This window comes from Trachypithecus francoisi, unplaced genomic scaffold (genome assembly GCF_009764315.1).
Source record: "Trachypithecus francoisi isolate TF-2019V2 unplaced genomic scaffold, Tfra_2.0 Lachesis_group0, whole genome shotgun sequence".
In the NCBI taxonomy this organism is placed as follows: Eukaryota; Metazoa; Chordata; class Mammalia; order Primates; family Cercopithecidae; genus Trachypithecus; species Trachypithecus francoisi.
Genome location: NW_022681453.1, coordinates 182,547,848 through 182,560,748, shown reverse-complemented (window position 1 = coordinate 182,560,748; position 12,901 = coordinate 182,547,848). Strand labels below are relative to the sequence as shown.

The following is a 12,901-nucleotide window of genomic DNA, read 5'->3' as shown; positions in this document are numbered from 1 at the left end:
AAACAGTGATATTCTAGACTCTGCTGGGAAAAAGCTAAATCGAGCATGTAATAATTATGTAAGTACTTACATAACAAGAGAAAAACCCCTGCCCTCTACCTTTTCTGCCTAGGTTGGGCCATCCCAAAATTGTGGCACACAGCCGCCCATGTGCCATGCTGGAGACATTCTCCAAAGAAAAAGTACCTGTCTGATGGAGAGGAGCCATGGGGAGATGGGAGGAGTGACCGACATGGTCAGTTTTACTCTGCCCCAATGAGACCAAAACTCTCAAGGAGGGCCTACCATGGGCACCTGCCCCAGCTGGTTGGAGGTGAGATAATTTGCTGAGTCACCAATTTTCAGACTGAGATTCTACCATTTAGTGCCAAGCCATTGCCAAGCAGAATACCCAATGTGTAAGCAGCACCAGAGTAAGTCTGGGCAGCAATAAAGCATGGCCACTGGCCAGGGGAACAGGAGCTAGAAGCAAAGGGGAGAATGGAACAGAGGCAAACAGCTAAGCTAGTTCTCCAACAGTCACAATGCTAACCCACTGGAGCGGTGCCCATACGCCATACAAAAACAGGCAGCTGAGCAGGCCTTATTTTGCTGACCCTTGCTATAAAGTGAACAAGGAAGGTAGTAGTAGGAAATGAGGTTACTTGCTCTGCAAATGGGTGGGGAAAGAAAGAATGGCTAAACTGAATGCACTTAAATTTTTATACCCATTCTCTTCACCCCAAAGTTTTTGAAGCCAACTAACAAAACCTGAGCTGCATGGGGGGAATAGTGCATTTATATCCTATATCTGAATGATCAGAAGCTATGTGATGAAATCCTCAAAGTAAAATGGCTATCTTGGGACAGATTTAGAAGTTGAAATAAAAGTACAACAGGAGGGCAGTCACTGGAAATCAACAGTGTCTGATCGGTATGGAGAAAACCCCAACAAAATGAGAGAGATCAATGAATCTTTACAAAAGAAAGCAGCCATTGCTAACTGCAGTTACCACAAGCAAAATGCTGTTCCAGGAGACCCAACTACTATAAGCTACTCCTTCAATATAATTCCACAAGGTATTACCCTCACAGTTCAGCCTAGATCTCAAGTACCAAAGTTCTCTAGGTAGGGAACCCACAGAAACAAAAGAATCTACCACACCCTTCTCTTTAAGTACACTTTACTACAGCAGCAGACGCTAGCCTAGAATGTACTTTTTTTTTTTTTTTTTTTTTTTTGAGGCGGAGTCTCGCTCTGTCGCCTGGGCTGGAGTGCAGTGGCCGGATCTCAGCTCACGGCAAGCTCCGCCTCCCGGGTTTACGCCATTCTCCTGCCTCAGCCTCCAGAGTAGCTGGGACTACAGGCGCCCGCCACCTCACTCGGCTAGTTTTTTGTACTTTTTAGTAGAGACGGGGTTTCACAGTGTTAGCCAGGATGGTCTCGATCTCCTGACCTCGTGATCCGCCCGTCTAGAATGTATTTCTAACAAAGTAGACCTAGGCTGCAAGTTTTGTGCAAGTAGGCACAGGGAAAGCCAGTATGCTAAGCCGCGGAGTTGGTAAAAACTAGCACACTGTGGAAAATAATGCTGCAAAAAAAATTGGTGTCTTTATACATTCTATTTTAGAGATAAGCAAATTTTTTAACCAAAACTATAAAATCCCAAATATATTTAAAATGTATGATGTCACAGTCTTTCAAGTCAGATAGCCCTGAGTTTGAATCCCAACTCTTAGTTAAGTGATCATGAAAAAATTATTCAATCTCTCTGAACCTTTCCTAAAGAGTAATAATACCTTCTTTAAGGGTGAGGAATAAATGGTACTGTATACGGTATATCAAATCCTTAAAATAGAGCCTGGACACACAGTAGTACACGTACGACAAATGGTATAGATAATTATTTTGCAACTATGTAGAAGTGCTTATATATGTTCTCCAGTATTTTATAAAACTTAACCACGGCCGGGCGCGGTGGCTCAAGCCTGTAATCCCAGCACTTTGGGAGGCCGAGACGGGCGGATCACGAGGTCAGGAGATCGAGACCATCCTGGCTAACACAGTGAAACCCCGTCTCTACTAAAAAATACAAAAAACTAGCCGGGCGTGGTGGCGGGCGCCTGTAGTCCCAGCTACTCTGGAGGCTGAGGCAGGAGAATGGCGTAAACCCGGGAGGTGGAGCTTGCAGTGAGCTGAGATCCGGCCACTGCACTCCAGCCTGGGAGACAGAGCGAGACTCCGTCTCAAAAAAAAAAAAAAAAAAAAAAACTTAACCACTTTGGCACAAATATATAATAACTCAACTTAAAAATCTCATGGGGAAAAAGAAACTACGTAATAAATACATTTCTCTGAAAATACTACAAATAGGTACAGGACAAATTCCCATTAGAAATTCTAGTTTAAAAAAAAAAAATTGGCCAGGTATGGTGGCTCACACCTGTAATCCCAGCACTTGGGAGGCCAAGACAGGAGGATCGCTTGAGTTCAGGAGTTCAAGATCAGCCTGGGCAACATAGCAAGACCTCCTCTCTACTAAAAATGTAATAATTAGCCAAGTGTGGTGGTATGTACCTACTTGGGAGGCTGAAGTAGGATTGCTTGAGCCCAGGAGATCGAGGTTGCAGTAGGCTATTGTGGCGCCACTGTACTCCAGCCTGAGCAACTGAGCAACTGAGCAAGGCCCTGTCTTAAAAAAACAAAAATGCTAAAATTTTTAAATAAAGATTAAATTATACATTTAATTTTGAAAAAGGAAAAAAAAAAAATTTTTTTTTTTCAGACAGCGTCTCACTCTGTCGCCCAGGCTAGAGTTCAGAGGTGCAATCTCAGCTCACTGCAACCTCCACCTCCCGGGTTCAAGCAATTCTCTGCCTCAGACTCCCAAGCAGCTGGGATTACAGGCACTCACACCATGTCCAGCTAATTTTTTGTATTTTTAGTAGAGACATGGTTTCACCATTTTGGCCAGGCTGGTCTTGAACTCCTGACCTCGTGATCCACCCGCCTTAGCCTCCCAAAGTGCTGGGATTACAGGCATGAGCCACCGCACCCAGCCAGAAAAAAATTTTTTAATTTAAGGGGAAGGTATGGGATCAAGAACAACCAATTCACGCGGCCAAAATAATACAGCAATGCTAACTGACACAACCTTATTCAGCTCCAATCTGTATTTAGGGATGTGCAACTCCAGACCACCAACTAGAGGAAGAAACAAGGGAATCAGAAGAGCTGGGCCAGAGATACTGACTGCAGTTCATAGATTCTTTGTGAACTTTATTTTCACACTTTTTTCCTCACCCAATTTAACACATGAAAAATCATTAATCAAGCACTACTGCAGCAGAGAGTATGGCAAAAAATAACTAGCTGGGGAATCAAGAGGTCGGGATCTTAGTCCAGTTCTGCCATAAAGATAGCTGTGTAGGCTTAAACATTCTGTGTAAAGCACCTCAGAAGATTCTTCTTACAGATACACAGAATGATAATAGTCTTGATAAGCTATTTACTAAACACCAGAAAAGTCAAAACACATAAAAACAAATCAGATTTTAAATCTTCCTTATGTTTATTCATCTATGTGGAATAAAATTACTGAGCCAAAAAGGTCTGCCAATTACAGATATTCCTTGAGACCAGGGACCAAGTGTATCTTTATATCCTCCACATTGTCTCCTATAGTATGGTTCACACAGACTCTACATTAGTATCTGGTTAACAAATTGTGGCAATGTCACTGTGCTAATATTATCTCAATATTGAGACAGCCAGGTGGGAGGGTGTCCCTGGAGAAACTCCAACCAGTCTGTTCACTAAGGTAGAGCCTCAGGAAGTTCTACAGGGAGGAGCCTGGCCCCGCCTCTTCCTGTGTGGAACCTGAGATTCAAGCTGTAGGCAGGATGTGCTCAAGCTGGGACTCTAGCCTTGCGAGAGTTCCTGTTCCCCCCCTTCTTCCTTTTCACCCAATAAAACCCTGCTTTACTCACCCTTCAAACCGTCTGCAAGCCTAAATTTTCATGGCCGTGGGACAAGGAAACGTTCTGCAAACAGTATGTTCACCATCAAATCAACAATCAGAATCCAAACAACAGTTGTGAAGTAAAACAGAACATTTTCTTTCCTGATCTATAAAACACGACTGTGTAGAAAATATTTCAGAAATTAAAAGAGTATTCCATCAACTTCATTTAGCAAATGAAAAAGATAGTAGGACGCAACCAATACAGACTGAGAAAAAAATACACAGTCCTAAAATATATTAGAAAAACCAGAAAGATGGAAAACTAACCAATCAATACAAAAAGACAGAAAAAGGGAACAAAGAACATTTTTTTAAAAAAATGAATGATAAGGGCAGAAAACCAACCAAAAAGCCTTGGTTTTAAACAAAGAAAAGGTGGCCGCAAACCTCTGGCAAATCTGAGGGAGGAAAATCGCACGTAACACATGCACAACATTAGAAATAAGAAAAAAAATCTTAACTACAGATTATTAGATGACAACACTTTGGGGGAACTTCCATGTGACAAAAGCTAGCATAAACACAGTTGAGAGACAAGAAAAAGATTGGAAGATTTTTGCAACATACATAATGAAAAAAGTATAAATATCCAGAAAATGTTACAACTCCTACAAATTAGTCAGGAAAAAACAACTCAATAGAAAACGGGCAAAAGAAGAGAACAAGCAATCACAGAAAAAGAAACAAAGTGGCCAATAAACATAAACTGTTCAACCTCAGTAAAATAAGAGGACTGCAAACTAAAGATACTACCTCTCACCCATCAGTTTAGCAAAAAGCAATAAATTAAATTATTAATCAGTGAGTATTAGCAAGGATACGGAGGAATAAAATACTCCCATATACCTGCTGATGAGAATGTAAATTGTTATAAGCACTGTGGAGAGGTGAAAATGCAAACACCTTCCTCTTACAGTTAAACAAATAAATCTGAATAAACATCCTTCTTTGCTTCCCACCAAAACCCACTAAAACAAGAATTTAAAAATGCAAAAGATGTACATGAACATAGACAAAAAGAATGGGAAAGGGCACACAGGATATAAGAGGTTTCAACAACATCTACTGAAAGGTGAAAAGTGAATAAAAAAGAGAAAGCCAAAATCTAACTGGCTAAGAGAGAAGGGAGCCCAAGTAGAAGCCAAATCATGCCAGAGAAGCCAGAAAAGGATCTGAATTAAGAAACATGAGGTACTTCTGAATATAGTTCAATGTGAGGGTGGAACGAGAAGGTGTGGTCGAAAATCCTTCAAAGAAAACCTCAGGCTCCCAGATCCTCTTTGCTCTGAGGGTAGTTTCACTCTTAGAAAAATGTCAGAGATTGGCCCGGCGCGGTGGCTCAGACCTATAACCCCAGCACTTTGTGAGGCCAAGGCGGGTGGATTACCTGAGGTCAGGAGTTCGAGACCAGCCTGAGCAACATGGAGAAACCCATCTCTACTAAAAATATAAAATTAGCCGGGCAGAGTGGCGCATGCCTATAAATCCCAGCTACTCGGGAGGCTGAGACAGGAGAACTGCTTGAACCTGGGAGGCAGAGGTTGCAGTGAGCCGAGATCGTGCCATTGCACTCCAACCTGGGCAACAAGAGCAAAACTCTGCCTCAAAAAAAAAGAAAAAAAAGTCAGAGATATCAAATACAACTAAGGTGGAGATCAAGCACTGTTAAGTGGGGTAGGGAGTGCTAACTGACTACATCATTATCAGTCTATCCTATTCCTTATTAACAAAACCATGTACCTTTAGCTAAGTATACAGCTGTTCATAATGAAAATTCCTTTTCCCAGCATCCTGTGAGAAGTGGACACACATGATGGCTGGTAACATATAGGCAGGGTGTTGTGGAACAGTTGCCAGGAAACACCCTAAAGGGTGAGCCCTGTACCTGGAACTTGGATGATTGCAACCTGGACCTGAGAACAATATTCTAGGTTTTAAATAGCAGGAAGCTGAAAGGAATCTGAGCCCCAATTAACTCTGCAGAACCACTATACCAGCCCTGGGCTACCAGAACTACCTACCTGCCAACTTTTTACAAAAGAATAAAATATTAACTCAGATAATTTGGGATCTGCCACATAGAAATGAACCTAACCCTAATGCAGGTGTCATACAAAAAATAGATGTACCTGACAGACTGCATACATGATTGTTAAGATCCCCAACCTCCATTCCCCAGGATAAAATTTAGAAAGCTGATAAGCAGACTTTTTCATGGAAGGAGACTAGAAGCTTTCTCTCTAAAGAAATTGATCACCACAAAAGAAATTACACAATGCTGGTAACTGGTATATCTGGAGCTTCAAATAAAACACGAAATAAAAAATAAAAAACCAGCAGGGTTCCCATTTGATCACCCTAGGTCACCATTTACCAAGGTCTAATCAATTTTTAGTAAAAGCCACTTTATAAAGGAAGAAGTATCATACACAAGGGTTTTGTTGTTGTTGTTGTTTTGTTTTGTCTTGTTTTGAGACAGGGTCTCAGTATGTTGTTGAGGCTGGCCTCAAACTCCTGGGCTCTAGTGATCCTTCTGCCTCAGCTGGAATTATGAGTGCATGCTACCATACCCAGAACAAATGAGGTTTTAAGTACTCATTCTCATTATTATAATATGCATAAATGTACATTTTAGGACATTTTAATAGAACACCTACAAGTTAGTAATAAGAAAACAAGTCTATCACTGAAGCTATATATGGAGCTGCATATCAGGACTTACCAAGCTAGCTTCAATTCTTTAGGAATTAGTTTAAACTCTCTTTTTTAAAGTTCATTACTTTAAAAGTTCATTAAGTTAAAAAATTAATGTTACGTTTACACAATTATCCAAACATCATTATTAAAAGTAAGATATTCTGCCGGATTTGAATGAACATCACACAACTGATTCACATCTAATTTTACAGCATATATACCTAAGGAACCTTTGTACCTATCTCCATTATAAACCTTAGTAATATCTCCTAGCTTACCCTAACCCCTCTAGAAGACCAAAAAGTGAAAATACTTAATATTTGTTGAATTAATGTGCCAGGAGGGGATTATATAGAGGTGGCTAAACAAACACGGTTAGTTTCAAAAAGACTATATCTACAACAGGTCCACTACCTAGGAAGAGTTCACACATTTAAGTCTGGTAAAAAGAATAAAAGAATGAACAAATGAATTAAGTTTTAAAGTTCACAGGAGAACCTTATCCAAACCATTATCCACCGACCTCCCATGTCTGTTAGTCTAAAAACCCATGCACCAATTGCTTCTGATGACCCCAAATCTGAGGGCTGGAACCAAATTTGATATATTCAACAAGATTTTTATCACAGGGTTCATTATACCACAACTATATTTTCTTAATATTACTAATGGAAAATCCTCACTGAATGCTATGCACGCCTACATAAAAATTACCTTGAAATTGTTTGATTATGTTAATTCTAAAGAATGGCTAAGTATTCCTAAGTTAACTTAAAAAAAAAATTGCTTATGCTATTAGACTAATTACCCTTGCAGCCCAACAGTTCTAGCTCTAAAAATTTGACACCAAGGGGTCTTAATTCCTCTGAGCAATCTATTCAATATTCCTTCCTTTGCAGAACCAACCCTTCCCCAGTCCGGAGTCATCTTGCTTTGATACACGGGGTAAGAGGAAATTAAATCGGTTCAAAGACTCAGATGAGGGCAATTAACTTAGCCCATTTCCCACCATCATAAATGGGTGCAAACCAACCCAGAAGCCTCCCATGGACTTCCACCAGCGCTAAGGAGAAAAGTACTCTCTTCTGTAAGAGACTGAGTGTTGTGGACGATTGCAATTACACTACAGCCATCCCTCTCAATACAGGAACAAAGCTTTCGAGGGAAGCATCATGGAGGCAAAACGATCTCCAGTGATACCTAAAGCTAAGGAAAGAATATCCCTAGACTTTTCAGTTAGGAGAGTAAGTCTTTTCTTTCTTTTTTTTTTTTTTTTTTTTTTTTGAGACGGAGTCTCGCTCTGTCGCCCAGGCTGGAGTGCTGTGACGATTTCAGCTCACTGCAGGTTCCGCATCCCAGGTTCACGCCATTCTCCTGCTTCAGCCTCCCAAGTAGCTGGGACTACAGGCGCTCACCATCACGCCAGGCTAATTTTTTGTATTTTTAGTAGAGATGGGGTTTCACCGGGTTAGCCAGGGTGGTCTCGATCTCCTGACCTCGTGATCCGCCCGCCTTGGCCTCCCAAAGTGCTGGGATTACAGGCGTGAGCCACCATGCCCGACAGAGTAAGTCTTTTCTCAGCTCAAGCTAGTTCAGCCTGGGTTTCTGCTACTTGGATTGGAATATAGTTGTGATTCTCTTGTGAAACAAATAGAATATACTATACGGAGATGAACAAGGTAGGCAAAAGAAATTTTTAACTAAAAAATCCTACAAAACTATTCTTGTAACTATTAAGTATAATGAAAGGAACCCTCATTAAATCAGCATGAGCTAAATAAGCATTTGCTAAAATAACAAATTTACTCTATTATGTATATACCTGTTTGTGAACAAACTGCTTTTAAACAACCTACCTTGAACGGTTCTATTATGTAACTAGAGTTTTATGTCAAATACTTGTAGCTCCTAACTTTCAGAATTCTCCATCTGTCATTTGATTATTTTGAACTGAGGAAGATGGTCCATTTCATGTGGACAATGTGATGAGTTGATCAGACATTTGGTCCAGTATCCCAATTCCCTCACTTCGCCCACTTCCTTCAAGCAACTACTATTATGAAATCTAAATTTGGCCCAAGAAAGACAGTGATGGAAAAATGGGGGGAAGGGGGAAGCTTCCGTTAGAGACCCAAAAAAGTGAAAACTACTTCTAAGTAAATGTGGCAAGAGAAATCAGTACACGGCAGACTGCTGCTCCCAGGCACCTGATCCACGGAGCCCTCGCCGAGCAAGGGCTGGGGCAGGCCGGCAGGCAGGACAAACGGGCAGTCACAGCCAGCCTGCAGGGCGGGTCCTTTTCACCAGCAAAGAATGCAGACCACACCTACGCGCCCGGTCAGGCCGGGGCGGGGCGGCTCGGCCCAGGTTACAGGATTGACGGAAGGGGGGAGACAGGAAGAGGGGCGGCGAGGGACGGCTGGCAAACAAACTACCCACTCCCAGCCCCGCGCCCACCTCAGGAGCGTCTCCAGCGCGCCCTCGTGCTTGTCTAGCGGGCGACCGACTGCGGCGCGGCGCAGCTTGCTGAGCTCCTCCGCCGCGCGACAGTACTGGGCCTGCTCTTCCCCGCCGCTGGGGTAAGTCTGCTGGATGAACTTCACCAGCGGCTTGGCCAGGTCCACCTCTGAGGTCTTTTTCAGCTGCACTGAGATGAATGTCGCCATGATCAGCGCCTCCGCCGCCGTTCGGGCCAGACAGCGGACAGCTTACGACGGCCGAGAAGAAAGAGGTACCGCTCTGGCGGACTGGCGGACTGACGGGCTGACGGACGTGCGCTCCGCTGGCGTTCCGGGTCCGGCCACTTCCGGGAGCTCCAGCGCAGGCGCACTGGATGCGGGGTCCTTAATCCGTTCGCGGTCACGTGAAGGTGCCGCGGCGGCGACGCCCTCCTGGAGCCAATTCAGGCTGTGCTATGCTGTAAAATATTACTTTCTCCGCATCTGGAATTCTTCCCTTCCTCCTTCTTACCGCAGTGGTGTACTGAGCACTTTCACGTAAGAGTATTCATCCACTCGAACAACCCCCTGGAGAAGTACTCCTGTCACTGCCACCTGCTAGAGTTTGTGGCTACCTCCCCAAGACGCAGTCCCAGGGTTATTGTGACCTATGATGTTTATTCAACTACTGTTGACGGGCTGCTGTGCACAGGAACGGAGTGCACAGAGAACCTGGTAGGCAAGACCCCTGCCATCGTGCAGCTTACTGTCAGGTTGACACAGATATTAAGGTAAACGGAAAAAGTATCAGGAAGAAAAACGGTGCTTGGGATTTAGGGGATGTTAAGATCGCTTGGAGGACCCTAATTTAAATAAGATAAAGAAAGTAGGTTTTCTCAGAGTAGGTGAACTGAAAATGAACCTGTGTCTGGTTGCTGTTTTGTGGACAGAACAAAATTTTAAATAAATTGAAAACGACACCTGTAATTTGAGAAGATGCTTGACATCAGGAGAGGAGAAGAGTGGGGAGAGGTGGAGTGGCAAAGGAGAGTCTCCAAACCAAAAGCCTGCGTGCAGAGGCCGTAGGAGACAAGCACTTACCATGTTTCGGGAGTAGAAACGAAACATATGACAAGACTCTTAAAAACAAATAGAATTGGGATGGAATAAAGTTGGATGAGTAAGCAGACATCAAATCGTTCAGAAACTTGTAGTCCAAGTTGAAGAATTTGTTTAGTATTGTATAATAAATGCAGAGGAAGCTATATACATTTATAATTTACATTTTTTAAAGACCACGTTGTAGCTCAATCGGATAGTTTGTCTTTTGATGGAATATAGTATACAGTACCATCATGGTATATTCCAGGCAAAAATATTTAACTTGAATCTATCAAGCCTTTGCATCTAACAGACTTTATAAAAAAATACAACTGATAGATGAACAAACTAAATGATGCCAGAGGAAGTAACTAGACAGAAGGTGAAACCAGAAGGTGAAACATTCTGCAGGATAACTGGCCCATCTCTTCAATTTGTCATGAAAAAAGCAACTGCTTTATGAAAAGAAATTTAAGGGACATAACAGTTTGAATTGGATCCTAGTTTGAACAGACTATCTATGCATTTTCAGGAACATTAAAGAAATATGAATGTAGATGGACTGAGTATTGGATAAAATAGAACTGTATTGCCATGGAAAAGATCATTAACTGAAAAGAGCAAGTCACGAAGTAGTATGTTACAGCATCCCATTTTGGTTTTAAAATGCACATCTATGTATTTAGGTACAATGAAAAAAATAGTGGGCTTATACCCTAAGGTGTTAGTAGTGGTAATCTTTGGAAGTGGAAATGTGTATTTTCTTCTTTATATTTGCCTGTCTTTTTCATTGTAACTTTTGCAGCACATAGACTACTTTCATTATAGTAAAAGTTTATTTTACCACTTTTTTTTTTTTTTTTAAGACAGAGTCTCAATCTGTCACGCGGGCTGGAGTGCAGTGGCACAATCTCAGCCCACTGCAACCTCCACCTGCCAGGTTAAAGCTATTCTCTTGCCTCAGCCTCCTGAGCAGCTGGGACTACAGGTGCATGCCACTAGGCCTGGGTAATTTTTGTATTTTTAGTAGAGACTGGCTTTCGCAACGTTGGCCAGGCTGGTCTGGAACTCCTGGCCTCAAGTGATCCACCCACTTCAACCTCACAAAGTGCTGGGATTACAGGCGTGAGCCACTGCACCTGGCCTATTTTACCACAATTTATAAAAAGTTTTGTTTATTTTAATTAAGTTATTCTAGGTTAAAATAAGTAGCCACCCTTGGCTGATGCATAAATAAAACATTAGAGGAAGGAAAGAATGGAAGCAATGAGGCAAATCATGAGATCATTTCAGAAATCAAGACAAGATCATGAAAGCTAACATTAACAAGAGTGAACCAAACGGTTAATATCTTTGAGTTTAAAACTGAGGAATTTACCAATGAATTGCATAGGAAAGTACAGGGAGTGGTCAAGGATAGATCCTGGTTTTGGGGCCAGAACATCTGAGTGGTTAGTAGAATCATTACCAGTTGATAACCCATGGAAGAGCGTCGGGGATGGGTGGTGTCTTGTAGGTTGGTTGACAGAACTGACCCATTGGGAAGATAATGAAGAAGCAAAGTATGTGAAAAGAGGAGGAGAAAGGGTAACCAGAGGAGGGAGGATACAAAGAGAGTAATTAGCCGTCAGAAAGATGAGGGACATGACATTTGTTGAGGCAGATGACGGGGGAAAAGAAAGTTAACATAAATGTGGTTAGTTCTGTGACATTGACCAAAGGAAGATTAAGGTGATACTATCTGGTGGCTTAGAATGAAAACCAAACTCCCTACCACAACATGATGGTCTTTCTCTGCAACTTCATATTTTGCCTCTTGTTCCTCATTTGTTACCACTGAGTCACAATGGTCTTTTTAGTTTCTCAAACTCACCAAGGTCTTTCTTGCCTCATGTGACTTAGAATGTTTTCTCCTTTTCTTCATGTCTTAGTGAAAGGTCTCCTCTCCTCATCATTATACTATCTAAAGTACATTCCCTCCCTTGTTAACCTCTAGCGCAGCCATTAGTTCCTTCATAACACTTACCCTAACTTGCAAGTATTTTGTTTATTGATTTAATTTTTATCTGACTTCCCCACTAGAATGTAACCTCCATGAGGGCAAAAATTGTGTGTTTTGTATACCGATATGTCTGTATCACTTGGTATAGCAGGCACTCAGTTTCAATTTTAAACTCAAAGATAGTATCTTAATAAACATTTGTTCTTTGCTCACACAAAGTCTAATATGGAACAGGCTTAGAGTTGTCCTCCAACCAGTGTCTGAGCAATCCAGACCACTTTGATCTTGTAACTCTGCCGTCCCAACATGAGATTCCACTTTCGCTGCAGAAGAGGGAATCTATAGCATCATGCAGTGGCTTGTCACTACCTCAGCCCTCCCACTTCCACTTGTATTTCACTAGCTAGAACCTTTCATATGGCTCCACCAAACTGCAATGGGACTGGGAAGGGAGAATCAGATATTAGGGAGCGTTCATAATGCCTTCCGAGGGTGTGTTTCACTGCTTCCAAACTTGCTTATGATGATGTTAGTTTTTCATCTATGTAATGAAATGCCATATATTCTTAGTGTGTGTTCTCAGCATAACAAGTACATTTTGGGAATATTAAGTCAATGGATTTTCTTTCTCGAAAATTCCTAGTTCTGGGCCTATCATT

At 42.0% G+C, this 12,901-nt stretch overlaps 1 protein-coding gene across 2 annotated transcripts in view; it reads right to left on the bottom strand.

Annotated features, from left to right (window-relative positions):
• The window catches only part of PDCD6IP (programmed cell death 6 interacting protein), an 80,743-nt gene extending 69,827 nt beyond the window's left edge, over nucleotides 1-10,916 (bottom strand). Inside the window, exon 1 of one of the 2 annotated variants that reach the window (XM_033212970.1) lies at nucleotides 9,159-10,916. In XM_033212970.1, coding sequence (XP_033068861.1) covers nucleotides 9,159-9,367 — 209 coding nt within the window. In that variant the 5' untranslated portion in view covers nucleotides 9,368-10,916. The remainder of the gene's footprint in view (nucleotides 1-9,158) is intronic. The other variant, XM_033212971.1, reaches the window with a different exon arrangement.
• Between the last annotated feature and the right edge of the window lie 1,985 nt (nucleotides 10,917-12,901).